Source organism: Eumetopias jubatus, unplaced genomic scaffold (genome assembly GCF_037043125.1).
Source record: "Eumetopias jubatus isolate StellerSeaLion01/CBP00866 unplaced genomic scaffold, mEumJub1_p1.0 scaffold_6, whole genome shotgun sequence".
In the NCBI taxonomy this organism is placed as follows: Eukaryota; Metazoa; Chordata; class Mammalia; order Carnivora; family Otariidae; genus Eumetopias; species Eumetopias jubatus.
This window is the reverse complement of record NW_028274812.1, coordinates 120047735-120067806: the sequence shown is the minus strand read 5'-3', so window position 1 is coordinate 120067806 and position 20072 is coordinate 120047735. Positions and strand designations below refer to the sequence as shown.

The 20072-nt window shown below is 61.0% G+C and overlaps 2 protein-coding genes across 2 annotated transcripts; both read left to right on the top strand.

The window, feature by feature from the left end:
- The first annotated feature begins 746 nt into the window (after positions 1–746).
- LOC114222096 (complement C4-B-like) lies at positions 747–14742 on the top strand. The gene is made up of 41 exons (XM_028120423.1): positions 747–811; positions 949–1147; positions 1365–1566; positions 1776–1846; positions 1930–2015; positions 2191–2273; positions 2455–2551; positions 2710–2815; positions 2918–3050; positions 3486–3601; positions 3706–3882; positions 4025–4210; positions 4360–4545; positions 4713–4871; positions 5098–5224; positions 5401–5472; positions 5750–5947; positions 6044–6155; positions 6247–6317; positions 6590–6729; positions 6852–7061; positions 7323–7374; positions 7478–7567; positions 7698–7907; positions 8087–8162; positions 8328–8484; positions 8586–8702; positions 8809–8980; positions 9161–9393; positions 9468–9635; positions 10025–10084; positions 11053–11146; positions 11226–11412; positions 11537–11627; positions 11765–11839; positions 13205–13307; positions 13472–13561; positions 13646–13744; positions 13846–13929; positions 14210–14342; positions 14482–14742. Exons 1-41 carry the CDS (start codon positions 747–749, stop codon positions 14621–14623), a joined length of 5229 nt encoding a protein of 1742 aa, XP_027976224.1. The 3' UTR covers positions 14624–14742.
- Positions 14743–17500: 2758 nt separating this feature from the next.
- CYP21A2 (cytochrome P450 family 21 subfamily A member 2) lies at positions 17501–20030 on the top strand. Its single transcript, XM_028120594.2, has 10 exons — positions 17501–17699; positions 17790–17879; positions 17984–18138; positions 18241–18336; positions 18448–18549; positions 18651–18737; positions 18898–19098; positions 19298–19476; positions 19570–19673; positions 19765–20030. The coding sequence occupies exons 1-10, from the start codon at positions 17501–17503 to the stop codon at positions 20028–20030; spliced, it is 1479 nt and encodes a 492-aa protein (XP_027976395.1).
- The last annotated feature ends 42 nt before the right edge of the window (positions 20031–20072 follow it).

Genomic DNA, 20072 nt, shown 5'->3' with positions numbered 1-20072 from the left:
AGTACTTCTGCCTGTGCAATTTCCTGGATGTCTTTTGTTTGATGTGTATTTGGGCGCCTCTGTAGGAGTAGAGTCAAAGCCAAACTTGAGCCTGAGCTTTGCCTCATTGTTCAGAGAGCTGAAAGGACACTGAGGTCAGTTCTCCCTGTGGGAGGTGAGAGGCACTAAGAGGTAGAGAAATTCTTAATTTCTGTTAGGGCCTACACAAAGCAAAGGTCTGGTGTCGTTCAGGTTTTGTGGGGGATGTAGTTAGAGATAAGCGTCTTGTACCTTGTTTTGTTAAGATTTTTACAAAGGAGCCATGTGTCTCCAACCATGTACTGAGCCACATTGGACTCCTATGCCCACACATACTGGTGTGTGTGTGTGTGTGTGTGTGTGTGTGTGTGTGTGTGTGTGTACTGGAGTGTGTGTGTGTGTGTATCCACCCAGATACACCCAGTAGGGGGGCTGCCCAGGGCACTGGGATGAGAGGGGTTAACACGGAAGGACAGGACATAACTCTGGGCCATGATTTTCTCCGATTCCCTCAGAGACCCAGGTGTCCGGGGTGTTGCCCTCCCTCCCCCTGCCCCTGCTAAATACTGGGCCTGAGGCCAGTTGCATTTCTTGCCTGTCACATGGTTTCCCGGCTGAGCTGGGCCAGGGGAGGAGCAAGGTCCAGAGTCAAATCTGCTCTAAGCCCTGGGTTGACCAGAGAGGAGCAGGCAGACAGACGGGTCTGATCCCTCTCGGGTCCTCCAGCCATGAGGCTCCTCTGGGGGCTGATCTGGGTGTGCAGCTTCTTCGCCTTATCCCTGCAGGAGCCCAGGTCCTGGAGGAAGGACACTAGTGCTTGAGCGGGACAGGGCTGGTGATGGGAGAGCAGACATGGGGGACCTGATGGAGGAGCGAGGGATGGAGGGGCCCCGGTGGTGCTGAATGTGGACCCCTTCTTGTTCTCCCTAGGTTGCTCCTGTTTTCGCCTTCCGTGGTTCACCTGGGGGTCCCCCTCTCAGTGGGGGTGCAGCTCAAGGATGTTCCCCCGGGACAGGTAGTGACAGGATCAGTGTTCCTGAGAAACCCATCCAACTTGAATGCCTTCTGCTCCCCAAATGCGGACTTTTCCCTCAGCTCAGAGAAAGACCTCATACTCCTTAGCCTCCAGGTAACTAGCCTGCACTCCCTTCTACTGCTTCTTAGTGCCGCTCACCGTGCTCCCCTCTGTCTTCTTCTGAGTGTTTTGTCATCTCATTGGCCTCCCTGCCCTTCTCTTCTCCCCCCACCCCCCACCCTGTCGCCTTTCCTGTTTCTATCTCCATCTCTGGCCTTTTCCTTCTACTCTGTCTCTGACCTGCTCCCCCTCCCTCTCCCTCTCCTCACAGATCTCCCCGAAAGATGCAGAGACCTGTGGCCTTCACCGCCTCCTCAGTGGCCCCGAGGTCCAGCTGGTGGCCCAGTCACCATGGCTGAAGAACTCTCTGTCCAGAAAGACAGACATTCAGGGCGTCAACCTGCTCTTCTCCTCGCGCCGGGGGCACCTCTTTTTGCAGACTGACCAGCCCATTTATAACCCTGGCCAGCGGGGTGAGTCGGGCCCCGGGGCCTCTACCTTTGGCTCCCAGCCTGCGCGAGGCATGTTTGGCACCCCGTAAGTGAGACGGCCTGAACGTGCCGCACAGGAAGGCTGCTTGGCAAATATTTGTTGTCCTCCCCCTCACTCCCTGGAAGCAGTGGGGGCCGAGATCCACCCTTTGCAAATGGATTCCTGCTCACCTCTTGCTCTCCTCTCCCAGTTCGGTACCGGATCTTTGCTCTGGATCAAAAGATGCGCCCATCCACTGACACCCTTACGGTTACAGTAGAGGTGAGTCCCTGACCTCTGTGACCTTGATCAGCAGGGCTGCTGATCTGACCTCCCACCCATGACCATGTCTACTCCCACTGCAGAACTCTCATGGCCTCAGTGTGCGGAAGAGGGAAGTGTACGCTTCCTCCATCTTCCAGGATGACTTCATGATTCCCGATATCTCCGAGTGAGCTCCCCCGACCTGGTGACGGCCCCTCCCATGCCCGTCTCCTTTGGCTCTCTGCCTCCAGCACCCAGTCAGACCTCGAGCCCCCCTGACAGCTCTGGTTTTCCCCCAGTCAGTCCTCTGGCTCTCCGTGGGCCTCTTGCACAAGTGGGCTGAGTCCCTCCCCTATTTGTAGGCCGGGGACGTGGACGATCACAGCCCGGTTCTCAGATGGCCGAGACTCTAACAGCAGCACCCGGTTTGAGGTGAAGAAATACGGTGAGAGCTGGAGACAGCGCGGGATGAGCATCTCCTTTCCTAAAGGAAATAGGAATCGAAGGGGGAGGCGGTGGGGGCAGGGCAGGGGCAGGGAGGCATAGGTGCCACAGCCCCGAGGGGAGGGAAGTCTTTGAAGCGTCCTTTTACCAGTCTGACCTGCCACCCCTTCACCCTGGGTCAGTCCTTCCCAACTTCGAGGTGAAGATTGTTCCTGGAAAGCCCTACATCCTGACAGCGCCTGGCATCCTCGATGATATCCAATTAGACGTCCAGGCCAGGTAACTCCCTGCCCCACGGGCACCCAGGGTTCCCCGTTCGGTCTGAAGGAGCTGTGAAGCCCTGCCTCCCCTTGCCCCAGCGCCGCTCCCCCCCCCACCCCCCCAGACATTGGCCTTATTTCCTAGACCCGCCCTCTTCCCATTCTCTCCCCGGGCAGGTACATCTATGGGAAGCCAGTGCAGGGGGTGGCGTACGTGCGCTTCGGGCTCCTGGGTGAGGGTGGCCATAAGACTTTTCTCCGGGGACTGGAGAGTCAGGCTAAGGTAGGAAGGAGGGTGGGGGCGTAGGGGAGGGGAGGGGGGCGTGGGGGAGGGGAGGGAGGCGACAAATCTCACCCCAGGCCCTGTTTTCTTTTTTTGCCCCAGTTGGTAGATGGCCAGTGCCATATTTCCCTCTCAAAGGCTGAGGTTCAGGGTGCCCTGGAGAAGCTTCAGGTTAGCATCGCCGACCTCCCCGGGCTGCACCTCTATGTTGCAGCTGCCATCATCGAGTCTCCAGGTGAGAGGCTTCCCTGATCGTAACCCCAGCCCCCAGCCTCTGACCTCGAGCTGACCTCTGTTCTCCAGCATTGACACCATTTCCTGCTCTTACCCTCGTCTTGCACCCGAGGCCGGGACAGACCCAAGAGACTGTCTCTCCCCAGCTGTGTTTCTGGGTGGTTTCAGGAGAAGGTACCCCTTTCACCATCTCAGTTTTTTTTTCTTCACCCACCCACCGTCCATCCAGCAGACACGAGTTATACACCATCGGTGTGCTGGGTCCCCTGCTGGCCTCAGCACACAGAGATGAATACAAGATGGCCCGTGCCCTGACGAGTCTGAGGAGTTGAATGTCTCATGGGCAGGAAACACTCAAGCTCTCGTCTCCCCGGCTCTCCCGCTCCTCTCTCCATGGCTCTCTGTCCTCCACCTCTCTCTGCCCCATCTCTTGCAGGGGGAGAGATGGAGGAAGCAGAGCTCACGTCTTGGCGTTTTGTGTCATCTCCCTTCTCCTTGGATCTTAGCAACACCAAGCGACACCTTGTGCCTGGGGCCCCCTTTCTGCTGCAGGTTTCCTCTGGAGGGGGAGGATGAGTCGGGGGGGGGGTGTTGTCAGGAGGGCATGGGGCCTCACTGAGCAGTCTCCTTTATCTGTCCCTCCCCCGCTCACCTAGGCCCTGGTCCGAGACATATCTGGTTTCCCGGCCTCTGGCATCCCTGTCAAAGTTTCGGCCACATTGTCTTCTGGATCTGCTTCTAGAGTCAAGGACCTTGAACAGAACACAGATGGGAGTGGTCAAGTCATTGTTCCCATCGTTACGTCGAAGTCCATCTCAGAAGTGCAGCTCTTGGTAGGTCCCACTCATGGGACAGGGTAGGGGAAGGAAAGAAAGGCTGGCCACCTTCCTGAGAATCCACGTCCCGGGCTGGGGGAAGAAGCTGGGCCCGGGGTCCTTGCTATTGACCCTACCCCTGCCCTGCCCCTCTTTCCAGGTTTCTGCAGGCTCCCCTCACCCAGCCGTAGCCAGGCTCACTGTGAGAGCCCCACCCTCAGGACACTCCAGGTTTCTGTCCATTGAGCGGCCGGATCCTCGACCCCCTCACGTCGGGGACACTCTCATCCTGAACCTACGAGCTGTGGGCGTCAGTGAGGACAGCTTCTCTCATTACTACTACATGGTGCGCAGAGGCTGGGCTGTCGAGGAGGAAGGGCAGGGTGCAGGGTGCAGGGTGCAGGGAGGATCTCAGGGAAGAGAGAGCCCTTGGGGTGGAGGGAACGGTTTCAGGATTGGGGGTGTGCAGTGAAGAGGAAACCACTCTTGCCCCAGATCCTTTCCCGGGGCCGGATTGTGTCTATGACTCGAGAGCCCAGGACGGACCTGACCTCAGTCTCCGTGTTTGTGGACCATCACTTAGTACCCTCCTTCTACCTTGTGGCCTTCTACTATCATGGGGACATCCCCGTGGCCAACTCCCTGCGAGTCGACGTCCAGGCAGGGGCCTGCGAGGGCAAGGTAACTGGCATTCAGAGAGGTGGTGTGTCTGTGCGTTAGGGGGTTAAGAGAGAAAGAAGACAGTGATTGTGAGCCAAGCATGGATTTGGTTTGGGGTACACTGAGGACACACAGGGCTGAAAGAAGCTCTCCCCACTCTGACTGCCCCCTCCTCCCGCCTCTGCCAGCTGGAGCTGAACGTGGACAGCGTCAAGGAGTATCGTCCTGGGGAGTTTGTAAAGCTCCACCTGCAAACAGACTCTCCAGCCCTCGTGGCGTTGGGGGCCGTGGACATGGCTCTGTATGCTGTGGGCGGGAGTTCCCACAAACCCCTCAACATGGGCAAGGTTTGTCTAGACCCTCCGTTCTTGCCAACCCTCCCTCCCCTCTGTGGCTCATTGTCCTGCTGTCCTAAGCCCTGGACCCAGCCCTGAGGTCTCACTCAAGTTCCCCGCAGACCGCCCCCCCCGCCCCAGGCTTCCCTCAAGCCCAGGCCCCTGCCTTCTCACCTGGAGCTGAGTGGCCAATCTGGTCCCTCAACTTGTCTGCAACATCCCGGCCTTTTCTTGCCAGGTCTTGGAAGTTATGAACAGCTATGACCTTGGCTGTGGTCCTGGAGGTGGGGACAATGCCCTTCAGGTGTTTGAGGCAGCTGGTCTGGCCTTTTCTGATGGAGACCTGTTAACCTCAGCCAGAAAGAGTGAGAACAGAGGTGGAAGGGGAGTTGGGAGGTGGGAAGATCAGGAAGGAGGGGGGACCTCAGGGCCTAAGATGGAAAGAGGATTGGTGGGAAGGGCCAGGCCAGGGAAGGGGGGCAGGGAGGGGAGGTGAGAGGCCATACACCCTACGCTTGGCTGCAGTCCTGCTTTCTACCAGGTCTGAGCTGTCCCAAGAAGAAAACCCGGAATAAGAGAAACGTGAACTTCCAAAAGGCGATTCACGAGAAGTGTGAGTTGTGGGTGCCTATGCAGTTCTCCACTTGGCCCAAGGGTCAGAGTGACAGGGTCTGCCTCTTGGCTGCGCTGCTCCTGAGTGAGCCTGTATATGGTATTTGGGGCCAGAGACCCAAGTTCTGGGGTTGAAGGTGGATGGAGGCTCTCTCCGTTGGCCTCACCCGAGTTCCTGGTCTCTCAGGGTGAGTCCTTGTGTATCTAAGAGGTCCAGGTGGGAAATGAGATGTGTCTCCATGGGGTTCCCCTGTGCCTACCCTTCCTTGGCCCTGCAGTGGGCCAGTATGCTTCCCCAGAAGCCAGGCGCTGCTGCCAGGACGGGCTGACGAGGCTGCCCATGATACGCTCCTGCGAGCAGCGGGTGGCTCGGGTGCGGCAGCCGGCCTGCCGGGGGCCCTTCCTGTCCTGCTGCCAGTTTGCTGAGGACCTGCGCAAGAAGTCCCGCTCCAGGGGCCAGGTGGGCCTTGCCCGAGGTGAGGCTCTCTGTGGGGCTGGGGGACAGGCAGGAGCCTCTGGAAGGGCAGAATGGTTCCCCTCCTCACTCCCCCCCCGCCACTCTGGTCCCCTAGCTCTGGAGGTCCTGCAGGAGGAGGACCTGATGGATGAAGATGACATTCCTGTGCGTAGCTTCTTCCCGGAGAACTGGCTCTGGAGAGTGGAAAAAGTGGACCGCTTCCTCCAGTGAGGGGGTGTGGTGGGCCTGGCCTTGGCTCTGGGCTGTGTCTGGGGCCAGCGCAGGCTGTGACGGGGCTTCTCGCCTTTCCCACCACAGATTGTCCCAGATGCTCCCTGACTCTCTGACCACATGGGAGATGCATGGTGTGAGCTTGTCTGAAAGCACAGGTGAGAGGCCCCTGCCTGGACCTCAGGCCACCCTGCCCCCCGCATCTCCCCCCGGCCTAGGCTTCCTACTCAGCCCCTTGCCTTTTGTACCTGACTGGGGGCAGACCCCTGGGGGAGGCACGTGCTGGGGCAGGGAGGCTAGGAAGTGGAGGCGAGTCGGGGGCAGAACTGGGTCACCCCCTCGCCCCTCCCTTCTGGGACCCTGTGGCTGTGACACCCCCAGGCCCCTGGTCTCTGCCCCCTGTATTACACACCACCCCCCCATCCGCCAGGCCTGTGCGTGGCCACGCCGGCCCGGGTCCGAGTGTTCCGTGAATTCCACCTGCACCTCCGCTTGCCCCTCTCCGTCCGCCGCTTTGAGCAGCTGGAGCTGCGGCCTGTCCTCTACAACTACCTGAATACAAATCTGACTGTGAGGCCCTGCGGAAGCCTGAGCACACAGGGGAGTGGGTGGGAGCTGGAGCAGCTGAGGGCGGGGCAGGGGGGAGCCCAACTGGCCTGGGGCTCTGGCCATCCCCGTCTTCCTGCATCCAGGTGAGTGTCCACGTGTCCTCAGTGGAGGGGCTGTGCCTGGCTGGAGGTGGAGGGCTGGCCCAGAGTGTCCTGGTGCCTGCAGGCTCTGCCCGGCCTGTTGGCTTCTCTGTGGTGCCCACGGCGGCGGTGGCTGTGTCCCTGAAGGTGGTGGCTCGAGGATCCTCGGACTTCCCTGTGGGGGACGCAGTGTCTAAGGTTCTACAAATTCAGGTGACTGGAGAAGCCCTGGTTCCAGGCCCCCAAGCTCCCAGATTTACAACCCCCCCAACACCGCCCCTGCCCTGTACCCTCTCTGCTAGCCAGGGCAGAGGCCCAGCACCCAAAACCAATGCCTTGGTCTGTTTACATCTTCTCCAATTCTGATTCCACTCTGTCTCTGACGCTTGAACTCCGTGTCCTGGGGAATATGCACTGGGAGGGGCAGGCCGTAGTACTGTGTGACCCCTCACAGCCGTGTTTCCCCTGAGACAGAAAGAAGGGGCCATCCACACGGAGGAGGTTGTCTATGAGCTCAATCCCCTGGGTGAGTGGCCCCCTCCTCCAGCCACCAGTGTCCTAACGGGGTTGTAGCTGGTGGGGGGTTATGGGCAGCCAACCAGATGGCCAACATCCCCCCTCCCATCCAGACCTCCGAGCCCGGACCTTGGAGATTCCTGGCAACTCTGACCCCAATATCATCCCAGATGGAGATTTCAGCAGCTTTGTCAGGGTTACAGGTGGGCGTGTCCTCCATCTCTTCCCAGGGGTGCCTCATTCATGTGGCACCCATGGACCCCTGTTTGATGCCATGGTCCCGTGATTCCCCAGACCTGCTCTCTGATCCTTAGCCCTCCGTCTCCCCTATAGCCTCAGATCCATTGGACACTTTGGGCTCGAAGGGGGTCTTATCACCAGGAGGCCTGACCTCCCTCCTGAGGCTTCCCCAGGGCTGCGGGGAACAGACCATGATCTTACTGGCCCCCACACTGGCTGCTTCCCGCTACCTGGACAAGACCGAGCAGTGGAGCACACTGCCCCCCGAGACAAAGGACCATGCTGTGGATCTGATCCAGAAAGGTTCTCGGCACAGGGGCAAGCAGGCGCGGGGCTGGGAGAGGGCAGTTCAAGGCAGAGGGGCAGCCCAACTAGCTAGAAGGGAGAAGGAATGGGGCGCCTGATGGGAATGCGGAGTGTGGCCTCAGGTACACGTGGTGGGAGAGTGAGTGTCACCTCAGCAGCTGCCTCTTGTCCCTAAGGCTACATGCGGATCCAGCAGTTTCGGAAGACAAATGGTTCCTACGGGGCTTGGTTACATCGGGACAGCAGCACCTGGTGAGGCTGGGAGAGTGTTTCCGGGTCTCTGAGAGGGGCCAGGGCTGCGGAAGGGGGCAGAGCCAGGTACGGTGGGAGGGCGAATAACCAGGTGCCTGGGCGAGTGGGGATGTGTCCCCTATGGGTACTAGTCGCTGTCCCCAGCCATCCCTCTCTCCCCACCAGGCTCACGGCCTTTGTGCTGAAGGTACTGAGTCTGGCCCAGGAGCAGGTGGGCGGCTCAGCTGAAAAGCTGCGGGAGACGGCCAGGTGGCTGCTGATGCAGCAGCAGGCCGACGGGTCGTTCCAGGACCCCAGCCCGGTTTTACACAGGGCCATGCAGGTGTGGGGCTGGGAGGCCGGAGAGAGGAGCCCAGGTGGGAGGGCACTCCCTGCCCCTCCCTGCTCCTGGATGACCTCTTCTTTTCTACCCCCTTCAACTAGGGGGGTCTGGTGGGAGATGACGAGAATGTGGCGCTCACGGCCTTTGTGGTCATTGCCCTTCAGCATGGGCTGGCCATCATGCAGGATGACATTGCAGAGCAGTTGAAGCAGAAAGTGGTAAGGGTACCCGGGTGTCTGCCCTTTCCTGGCCCCCAGCTTCCCCCCTTTCTCCCCAGGAACCCAGGTGTCCAGCTCTCTGACCTTCTTCCCCACTTTCTCCTAGGAAACCTCCATCATCAGAGCAAACTCCTTCTTGGGGGAGAAAGCAAGTGCTGGGACCCTGGGTGCCCATGCAGCTGCCATCACGGCCTATGCCCTGACCCTCACCAAGGCTTCTGAGGACCTGCGGGACGTTGCCCACCGCAACCTCATGGCCATGGCCCAGAAGACCGGGGGTGAGAGCCAAGGGGGTCCTGGCAATGAGCCTGGGTCTTGGGGGACCTGGGACCCCTGAGTGTGCCCAAAGGGAGAAATCGAATGAAGACCTCAAGAAGAAAGCATAAGCAGGGATAATTGGGGTAGCATCAGAGGGCCAGGCAACTAGGGCCCAACCCCCACTCTCCCTTCACTTCCAGATAACCTGTACTGGGGCTCAGTCCTTGGTTCTCAGAGCAATGCCGTCCCACCAACCCTGGCTCCTCAAGGCCCAACAGACCCCATGCCCCAGGCCCCGGCCGTGTGGATCGAAACCACGGCCTACGGCCTGCTTCACCTGCTGCTTCGGGAGGGCAAGTCACAGATGGCTGACCACGCTGCAGCCTGGCTTACCCACCAGGGCAGTTTCCAAGGGGGGTTCCGCAGCACGCAGGTAGGGGCTGCCCAGGGGCTCCAGGGGTGGGTGGTCCCGAGACTGAGGGCCTGAGTGCCAGCTCACCTCCCCAGGACACAGTGATGGCCTTGGATGCTCTGTCTGCATACTGGATTGCTTCTCACACACCCGAAGAGAGGGAGCTCAACGTGACTCTCAGCTCCATGGGCCGCAGTGGATTTAAGTCCCATGAGCTGCATCTGAACAACCACCAAATTCAGGGGCTGGAGGAGGAGCTGCAGGTGAGCCCATCCTTCACCTGGCTTGCCATACCCCTTGGGCCTATGGTGGCCAGGCCGGAAGCCGACCCCAGGCCCCCCCTACCCTTGTGGAATTCCCATGGCAATTTGGCCTGGTGTCCTTGTGGGAAGACCAAGTATGCCACATGACCTGGAGAAAGTCACTTAACCTCTGAGCTTCATTTTTCTCATCTCAAAATTAATATATGCAGAGTCTACCCAGCAGGGTTTTTAGGAGGCTGAAGGGAGGTAGCGCACGTGGAGGTGTCAGCTTCGTGAGTGTGTGAGGTGGGAGAGGAGGAGAGATGGTTTTCAGGGAGGAGGTGGATTGGAGCAACTGCGTGCCCTTGCATGCCTCTCTCACATCCCTTTCCGTTCTCCGTTCCTGCAAGTTTTCCTTGGGCAGCAAGATTAACGTGAAGGTGGGAGGCAACAGCAAAGGGACCTTGAAGGTGAGAGCCGGCAGCACTGGACACCTGGGACCCAGCACGGAGGGGCCGTGGTCTTGAGTGGGAGGCCTGAGGGTGGAGATCATGGGGGAGGGAGGAGGGGGAGACGCCTCCAGGGTGGGCGGCCCCCCTGCTGTTCTGGGGCTTTCCCCCTCACTCTGATGTCTGCCCTCTCTGGGCACCTGTCCTCTCCTTTCCCCCATCAGCGCTGATGGCGTACACACCCAGCACCTCAACCCAGGCCTCTCTCCTGAGCCACAGGCCCCACATACCACACAGCACCCCAAACCCCTCTTCCTCCTGGGTCCCCTCATCTGACCGACAGGGCCCCTTCCCCACAGGAGCCCAGTCGCTGCTCTGGAGGCCACCTTCGTGTGCCCATCCCAGCCCTTCCTTATAGCCCCGGCAGCTTCTCCTCCACTCCCCTGCTGCCCGGGGCCCTTGTCACTTGTTTCCTGAACTCTGCTAAGACAGTGTTAGAACTTCTCCCTCACCCGTGTCTCACCCTTCTGATCCATTGTGCACACTGCCATGAGGTCAGCCTGCTGAACACTGGTTAGACTAGCCCTGGAGAAAAGTCAGACTCTTCCACCCACCTCCCTGGCCAGACAAATCCACGAATCTACACAGATCTCCTTGCCTTGAATGTCCTTCCCCTCCTTCCCAAGTGACAAACTCATTCTTCTTCTGCAAGCTTTGGCCAGAAGCCTTTCCTGAGCTTTCCATTCCAGCCTCTTCTGGGCCCCGTGTAGAGTGTTTGACCCTGAGGGCAGGCCCCTGCCCCCCCCCCACCCCGCCCCCGGTCTCACTGGCTAACACAGCCCCCTGGGCCGTCCACATTTATGGACTGGTCAGGAGGGATGAGCGGTGCTGAAGGCCTGGAATCCCTCAGCCTAGGTGATGCCCCAGGGGTGGCCCTGGAGAAAGGTCTGGGCCCCACATGTCCCCTGTTCTCGCCCCTGTTGAGTTAGATCCTTCGCACCTATAACGTCCTGGACCTGAAGAACACGACCTGTGAGGATCTTCAGATTGAAGTTACGGTCACGGGCCACGTTGAATACACAAGTGAGTGTCGGGGCTGGAGGCCATGGGGCCCCAAGGGGGCCGGTGCCAGCAGCCAAGCCGCACCACCACCCCTGTGCAGGGGAGGCCAACGAGGACGAGGAGGACTATGTGTATGAGGACCTTCCAGCCAAGGACGACCCAGGCGCCGGTTCCCGGACTGTGACTCCCCTGGAGCTGTTTGAGAGGCGGCGGAACCGCCGCAGGAGGGAGGCCCCCAGGGTGCCCGACAACCAGGAGTCCAGAGTGCAGTACACTGTGTGCATCTGGTGAGTGCGGGGGGCTGTGCCCCACACGGGGTACTGCTGGGCCCGGAGACGGGGGGCAGGGCAGAGGCCGGGGCTGGGCGTCTGCGACTCAGAGCGTGCGGGCCCCGGACTTGTCTCTCTGCAGGCGGAGCGGCAAGGCGGGGCTGTCAGGCATGGCCATTGCCGACGTCACCCTCCTGAGTGGATTCAGCGCCCTGCGTGCTGACCTGGAGAAGGTGCGATCAGCGACCTGGCGGGGATCCCTTGTGCCCCCAGGAGCCCAGCTCCATCCCTGAAGCTCTCCCAGCCGCTGAGCCTGGTCTTGTGCAGGGCCCGGGGCCACCTCCATGTCACCATCTGTCCTTCCCCACAGCTGGCCTCCCTCTCTGACCGCTACGTGAGTCATTTTGAGACCGAGGGGCCCCACGTCCTGCTGTACTTTGACTCGGTGAGCAGGGAGGGGCGACACGGGGAAGGACGACCCTGGGTTTACTGAGCATGGCTGACCTGAGAGAGAACTTGAGATGTGAGCAGGGAGACAGGACGAGAGTGTGCCAGAGCAGAGACGGGCAGGCACGGGAGGCTGCCCTGCCTGCGGGGTGATGGGGGCCGAGCCTCAGATGCAGCTCGGGGCTGGTGCCGGTCCGCAGGGAAGGACTCGGTGAGCCATTCATAAAGCTGAATTTACTCAACTTGAGGGCTGCCTTTGTTGTTCATCGTTGACCTTCCTTAGTTTTTTTGGTTTTTGTTTTTGATATTGAAGTGTATTTTCTCTTATAAAGTGATGATCAGAGATGAGTTGCTTGCCATTATTTGGCTAAAACAAAGAATCATCAACCCTCAGATGACCCTCAAACATTTTCTAAGCATTAGCTATAATCTCTTGGAGAAAATGTGAAAAAGATGTATTAATACTATAACACCTTTAGCCAGATGCGGGGACTGTCGAGGAAGCCTCCCCTGCCCAGTGCTTGCAGAGGGGCCAGACCCCGTTAGCCTGAGAAGCCAGGCAGAGGAGTTTCATTGAACGCAATGGAAGATGAGAAGCCAGGAAGATTTTGGGCGAGGAGTTGACTTAAGCAGTGGGGCTCGGGAGGGAAACTGGCAGGGTACTGGGCTGGACGGGCCAGCGTGGGCGTGAGGAGAGGGGTCTGGGCCTAGGCCGTGAGTTGCAGGGTCAGGGAGGGTGGGCAAGTGACAGCACCTGCCGTTATGACACATAAATGGGGGGGCTGGGTGCATTGGTGACAAAGCAAGGCCGTCAGGGGGTGGGGTTGGGCTTCGGGGGGCAGGCAGAGTGAATTTGGAGAACTTATGTGTCCCACAGTAATCCTATTGCAAGAATGAGGCTGAGTGTTTAATAATCTAAAAATCTAATTTAATAGTTTAATAATCATCAGCCTGGAAGGGTTTGGTGAAAGCCAAGGAGCGGTTGAGACGACCTCGGAGAGCGCAGAGGACCGGAGAGCCAGGGTCAGGGGCTGCGCCTCTGGGGAGGGAGAAGAGGGATGGTCAGGCCTGACGAGGTCAGCACCAGGGATGGCCGGAAGCTAACACGGAGCTTAGAGAGTTTCGTGCAGAATGTGTCCATGATATGAGACTCTGCCTAGGGCACTGAAGCCTGGGACAAGGTCACTGTCTGGCAGTGACATCAGCAGAGACCTCGGGGAGCAGTTTTTAGAGTTCCGGCGGCCGGAAGGTACTAGCATGTGAGAGACACTGGAGATAAGACCAGAGACAGGTCAAGGACATGCGGCCAGTGGCCTGCAGGGCCCAGGGGCTGCGCCCTGAATTCCCCTCCCCACCCCGCCAGGTCCCCACCTCCCGGGAGTGCGTGGGCTTCGGGGCCGTGCAGGAGGTGGCCGTGGGGCTCGTCCAGCCGGCCAGTGCGGCCCTGTATGATTACTACAACCCCGGTGAGCCCTTGGGGGGCACTTGGCAGGTTTGGAGTAGGTGTCCCCATATGGGACATCAGGAAGTGGGGCAGTGCCGGGTGGCAGGGGTGTCCTGTGGCTCCTTGGGACGGGGGAGGCAGTGTTGTGGGGGAGGGCGTGTGCTCTAACTGCCCTCTCTCCTCCAGAGCGCAAATGTTCTGTGTTTTACGGGGCCCCCACTAAGAGCAAACTCTTGTCCACATTGTGCTCTGCTGACGTCTGCCAGTGTGCTGAGGGTGAGAGCCGGGGCCGGGGCGGGAAGCCGGTGAGGCTGGGGCCTACGCCAGCTCATCTGTGTTGCTCCCCTCCACCCCCGGCAGGGAAGTGCCCTCGGCAGCGCCGTGCCCTGGAGCGGGGGCTGCAGGACGAGGGGGGCTACAGGATGAAGTTCGCCTGCTACTACCCCCGTGTGCAGTACGGTCAGTGCCCTCCCCCCCCCGCCCCGGCTCTGCACTTGGGCCGTGCCTCATGACCGCAGGTGGAACAAACCCGTGCTCCCTTCTCTTAAACGCCCTCATAGGCTTCCGGGTGAAGGTCCTTCGAGAAGATGGCAGAGCTGCCTTCCGTCTCTTCGAGACCAGAATCACCCAAGTCCTGCACTTCAGTATGAAGGGAACGGATGGGCCGGTGGGGCTGGGGGACAGAGGGGGCCGAGGTCGGGGTTTGCAGCCCGGGTGCCCAGGATAGCGGACATTCGGAGGCTGAGCTCCAAGCCCCTCAGCCTCTTGGAAGCTCTGGGCTTGGCCATAAATCGAAAAGCAGTCATACGTCTCTGTGAGGAGCAGTGAGGGCTCGATGGGAGGCTCCGGGCCCAGCCCCCAGCCCCCACTGGCCCTGTACCTTCCATTCGCCTCTGACGACTCCTGCGTACCTTATCCTCTCAGCCAAGGACACCAAGGCCACTGTCCATCAGACCCGAAACTTCCTGGTTCGAGCCTCTTGCCGCCTTCGCTTGGAACCTGGGAAAGAATACTTGATCATGGGTCTGGATGGAGCTACCTTTGACCTCAAGGGAGAGTGAGTTCTCTGGGCCCCTCTGTCGCTTGCTCTCCTCCCACCTCATGAGGGAACGGATCCCCAGCGTGCAGACCCTGGCCCGCCAGAAACCGGGTGCCCATCCTCCCCAGCCCTGCTGACTGCCCTTTTGCCTCCGCAGCCCCCAGTACCTGCTGGACTCGAATACCTGGGTAGAGGAGATGCCCTCTGAACGCCTGTGCCAGAGCACCCGCCATCGGGCAGGCTGTGCGCAGCTCAGCGACTTCCTCCAGGAGTACAGCACTCAGGGGTGCCAGGTGTAAGGCCGTGCCACCCCCTCCCCTCCGCCCGGGGCTGCCTGGATGGTCACTGTGCCCGGCCCCCTGGACACGGCCCGGGCAGGCCCAGGGACTCAATAAAGGCCTTTGGCAGCAGAGCGTCAGTGTGTGTCTCCAGGATTGAGAGCGATGCTCCACGCGCCCCCCACCCCTCCGCCAGCTTCTGAGGCCAGGGTTTGCGTCATCTTGGGCTCCCAGAGCCTGGGTGACCCTTGGGGGTGTCACTCCCAGACGATTCCCTGGGAGCTCAGTCCATTCTAGAAGCGCCCTGAGTGGACCTGTGACCCCACAGCCTGCACCCCAAGGCTCCGGAGCCACAGCAAGGCCTCCCTCCACAGCCCCGCTGTTGCCAGTCCCTGCGGCCTCGGGCGTGGCTCGAGCTGAGCCTAATGCCGCCACCCTTTCGGCCACGCGTTTCCCGCTCTGCCCTTGTGCGGCTGGGTGTTCTGGGGTCTCTGGCCCGTAGCTGACGTCTGGTTTCTTGAAAGCAGACAGTTGCCTCTCGATCTTACCAGTGGTTAGGGAACTTTCCCCAAGTTGCGCCATGACTACAGGGTGGGGTTTGATACACCAAAGAGGCCGCTGTTCTACTGGGCCCACCCTCCCCACCTGCCTGCCTCGCTCTTGCCCGTTCAGTGGCCCCCGCTGGGTCTCCAGGGCTGACTAGAAATCCAGCTAGAGAAGTTGGCTGAGATCGGTGTTGACGGGAAGCGGAGTCCGTGCACCAGCCTGCCAGCCGATCGGACAGCTGCAGTTCGTGGGGCTCTCCCTCCATGCCATGCCCTGTGCCAGGTCCCTGGCCCTGAAACGTGTGCTGTTCAGGAGCTGTCTGGTCCTGTGGGGCACCTGACCGAATCTGGGGGCAGGGAGAAGGGGAGGGCTTCCTGGAGGAGGTGGCCTCTGACTTGGGTTCTGAAAGCTGAGGCGTCACGCATAGAGAGGGGGTAGCTGAGGGCCTGTGAGGCAGACGGGCGGAGAATATGAAAGGCTCAGAGGCCAGGGGGCAGGACAGGGCCCATCTGGGGGCACTGCGTGTGATTCCACCATGTCCGAGATTTGGATTTGGAGGTGGGGTGGGAGAGCTGGGGCTGGCGGTGTAATCAGGTCAGTTGAGGAAGGTTTGTTCACAATCAGGCCAGCTTTCCCGGTCACTCTTTCCAGTGGAGCCCCCTCCCCTGCCTTGCAACTCAGAGAGGTTCCGTGTTCCTGAGGCTTCCCGGGGCTATTGTCTCCATGGCCCTGCGGCGACTCGTCACATCTCTGTCCCCGAAGCTGGCCAGCATGGGGTGGCCAAGAGCCATTTGTGAGAGCCAGGCACTCAGCTGCAGTCGTGGCAGGACACGGCCTGGGTCTGGGAGGTCAACTGTGAGGCAGGGGATTAGCGGTGGCTGCCTAACCCTCGAAATGCCACCCTGCTCTCTCCCTCCCAGCCCTGGGCATGGGTCCAGGCTGAGCCCGAGCCTCTCCCACCAGGACCCCCAGCAGTTACTTCCTCAAGCTGGTGGGTGGCACAGCCAGCATCTCGATTCAGGGCCTCCAGCCACATAGCCTGTGCACTCTGGGTAAAAGCTCGGGGGGCGGGGGGGGGAAGGTCTACCCACTCCTGGGTGCCGGGATCAGTTTACAGAGCCAGGGATGGGGAGTTGGGGGATGATGTGAGTTTCAGGTCACCTCTGATCCCTTTCTCCCACCCCCAGGTAGCCCAGATCTCTCACTGAGCACTGTCACCCCTTTGGCACGATCTCTCCGAAAACTTTGAGCCTCTCAGCTGCCTCCTCACCCATGAAAGTGGTTCCTGATTGCCCTACTTGGTCCAGTGGGACCCCACCCCTTATGGCAACAGCTCGCAGGATAGGGCTGGACCTCCTGATCCCACTGTGGCTCTTGGGCTCCTTCCTGGGGACTTTGTCATCGATGGGGGCATGTTCAGTCCTGCTGGGAACCCTCTCGACCTGGGGCTGGGCCTGTAACCTGTGGACTCTGACCCTGGAGGCAGTCCCATCCCGCCTGCAGCTGGGAACAGAAACAGCAGGGGCAGAGGGAGAGGGGAGAGTTCGGCAGACGCGGAGGAGGGAGGAGCCGCGTGAGGAGTTGCCTCCTTTCTGCAGCTTTGGCCTCCCCCCCACCCCCCGTCCCTGGCTTCCAAGGCCACCGAGGCCCCCTCTCCTGCTCTCTTCAGTTCTCTGAGATGCCCCTGTATTTGTACAGTAATTCCTCTTTTTGGCTCAAGCCAGCTCGAGTTGGTCGCTTTCCTTGCAACCAAAGAGTATATGGAGTACTAGTAAAAGCTCCAAACCGGGGGGACCATATCGCTCTTCATCTTCAACTTTTGAGATGGGAATGGGGCACGGTTAATAGTTACACTGGGCCTACAGGCATAAACTGGGGTGCTCCAGGCAGACCAGGCCATACGGTCAACCCGTCTGTAAGTTAAAAGAAAAACACGCAGGCCACTTTCATCCCCTTTCACCCTCAGGCAATCCTGGGGGGCTGGTGAGGCAGGGCAGGCTGTTGTCTCCGAGATAAAGCAGGAAGCTCCTCCACCGTGGGGTGGCGGTGGGAGAGGGCTCAGGCCCCAGGGCGGCCGCGTTCTCCCGCCTGGCTGACATCAGGCCAGGAAACCGATCCCGGCTGTGGGAGAAAGGTCACGGCCGCATCCCCCTTCCTTTCTTCTTGATGGATGAAAGGCCAGTTCTCTGACATGTGGACTCCACAAGGCCAGGGGGGGACTGGTGCCCTTCCAGGATACGTGGGCGGGGCAGTGGGCAGGGAGCCGAGAGAAGGAGTCAGAGCAGCAAGATGGGTGCAGGGGCCGTCGACACTATAAGTGGCCCAGCCAGGGCCTTGCCCGGGGCTCTGGCCATGCTCCTCCTCGGGCTGCTGCTGCTGACCGTGCTGGCTGGCGCCCGCCTGCTGTGGAACAAGTGGAAGCTCCGCAGCCTCCACCTCCCGCCTCTTGTGCCCGGCTTCCTGCACCTGCTGCGGCCCAACCTTCCCCTCTACCTGCTGGGTCTGACCCAGAAACTGGGGCCCGTCTACAGGCTCCGCCTGGGGCTGCGAGGTGTGTCTGCCCTGGCCCCCCCACCGGCCCCGCCAAGGAGGGGAGGCCGGGTCCCCTCCCTGCTGACGCCCCACTTTGGCCCTCCCCCAGATGTGGTGGTGCTGAACTCCAAGAGGACCATCGAGGAAGCCATGATCAGGAAATGGGTGGACTTTGCCGGCAGACCCCAGACAGCGTCCTGTAAGGGTCCGGGGCGGTTCTCAAGGGAAGAAATGGGCTGGCGGAGGCAGGGGAGGTCAGGCCCGTGGCTTCCTTGGTCAGCTCGACCCCTCTCCTACTCGCAGATAAGCTGGTGTCTCAGCACTACCAGGACCTCTCCCTCGGGGACTACTCCCTGCTCTGGAAGGCTCACAAGAAACTCACCCGCTCAGCTCTGCTGCTGGGCCTCCTTGACTCCACGGAGGGGCTGGTGGAGCAGCTGACCCAGGAGTTCTGTGAGGTGAGGGTGCACTCCCGCGGTCGCCCCCGCCCGCTTCCCCTGTCCTGGCAGCTCGCCGGCCCGGCCCGGCCCAGCCGTTTAGTCCCAGCCCCTTCTCTGCAGCGCATGAGAGTCCAGGCCGGCACCCCTGTGGCCATCCAGAAGGAGTTCTCTTTCCTCACCTGCACCATCATCTGTCACCTCACCTTTGGAGACCAGGTCAAGTTTCCCTGCCCTCCATATGCTGGGACCCTTCCTTAGTCCCTCCCTGACTCTCTCTCTCTCTGGTCCTCAACTGAAACGATTCCCTCTTTTTTGGGGGGGGGGCAGGAGGACACCTTAGTACATGCCTTTCATGACTGTGTCCAGGACTTGATGAAAACCTGGGAGCATTGGTCCGTCCAAATTTTGGACATCGTTCCCTTTCTCAGGGTGAGGAGGTGGAGCCCAGACTCGCCGGGTCCTGGGAGAGAGACGGGCTGCGGGGACAGGCTTCCTTGCCTGTGGCTATACCGTCTTGCTCCCTGCCCCAGTTCTTCCCCAACCCAGGCCTCCGCAGGCTGAAGCAGGCCTTGGAGAACAGGGACCACATGGTAGAGAAGCAGCTGAGGCAGCACAAGGTGGGAAGGGTGTGTGTCCCCAGCCCCCCCCCGTAGCCCACAGCCTGGGATCCTACTGCCCCAGAGCTGGGCAGGTTCTTCAGCATCCGGGACCTGTGGCTCCCCTGAGAGCCTTCTCGCCAAGCCAGGCGCTGAGGCCGGCCCCTCCTCCCCTCCACAGGAGAGCATGGTGGCAGGCCAGTGGAGGGACATGACTGACTATATGCTCCAAAGAGTGGGGAAGCCAAGAGCAGGGGAGGGCCATGGACAGCTCCTCGAAGGACACGTGCATATGTCTGTGGTGGACCTGTTCATTGGTGGCACTGAGACCACGGCGACCACCCTCTCCTGGGCCGTGGCCTTCTTGCTTCACCACCCTGAGGTGCACCCTGGGGGTGGCCTGGCTGGGGCCCCGGGACCCCAGCTCACTGCCCTCCCTCCCCCCACAGCGTGCGAGGGCTGTGTTCACCCCGGGGCTGGCTTCTCCTGATCGGCTCAGACGCTTGTGGGGGGAGGGGATTTGCTCCAGGGGGCGGTTCAGGGTCCCGGCCCCAGACACCAGGCTTGCTCCCATTTCCCAGATTCAGCAGCGACTGCAGGAAGAGCTGGATCGTGAGCTGGGCCCTGGAGCGTCAGGCTCCCGAGTCCCATACAGAGACCCCACACGGCTGCCCTTGCTCACGGCCACCATTGCCGAGGTGCTGCGCCTGCGGCCCGTAGTGCCCCTGGCCTTGCCGCACCGTGCCACGCGGCCTAGCAGGTGGCTCCCGAGGGCGGGGGATGAATGGGGCCAAACTGGGGGTGGGGGGGAGGGGAGGGGTCCTGGAGGCCTCTGACTCCACCCTCCCCTCAGCATCTTGGGCTACGACATCCCCGAGGGCACGGTTGTCATCCCCAACCTGCAAGGCGCCCACTTAGACGAGACGGTCTGGGAGCGGCCACACGAGTTCCGGCCGGGTGCGTGGCGGGGAGGGCGCCTGCGGCGTGGGGGCGCCAGAGGCCGGTCCCTGCGGCTACAGAACCCCGGGTTCTGTCCTTGTGCCCACAGATCGCTTCCTGGCCCCCGGCACCCGCCCCAGAGTGCTGGCCTTCGGCTGCGGGGCCCGCGTGTGCCTGGGGGAGCCACTGGCGCGCCTGGAGCTGCGCGTGGTGCTGGCGCAGCTGCTGCGGGCCTTCACGCTGCTGCCGCCCGCCGGCGCCCTGCCCTCCCTGCAGCCCCGGCCCCGCGGCGGCGTCAACCTCACCGTGCGGCCTTTCCAGGTGCGGCTGCAGCCCCGGGGCGCAGGGGCCCGGGCGCTGGGCCAGCACCCGTGACGGGGCGGGATGCACGCCGGCCGCACGCATGCCTCAGTTTCC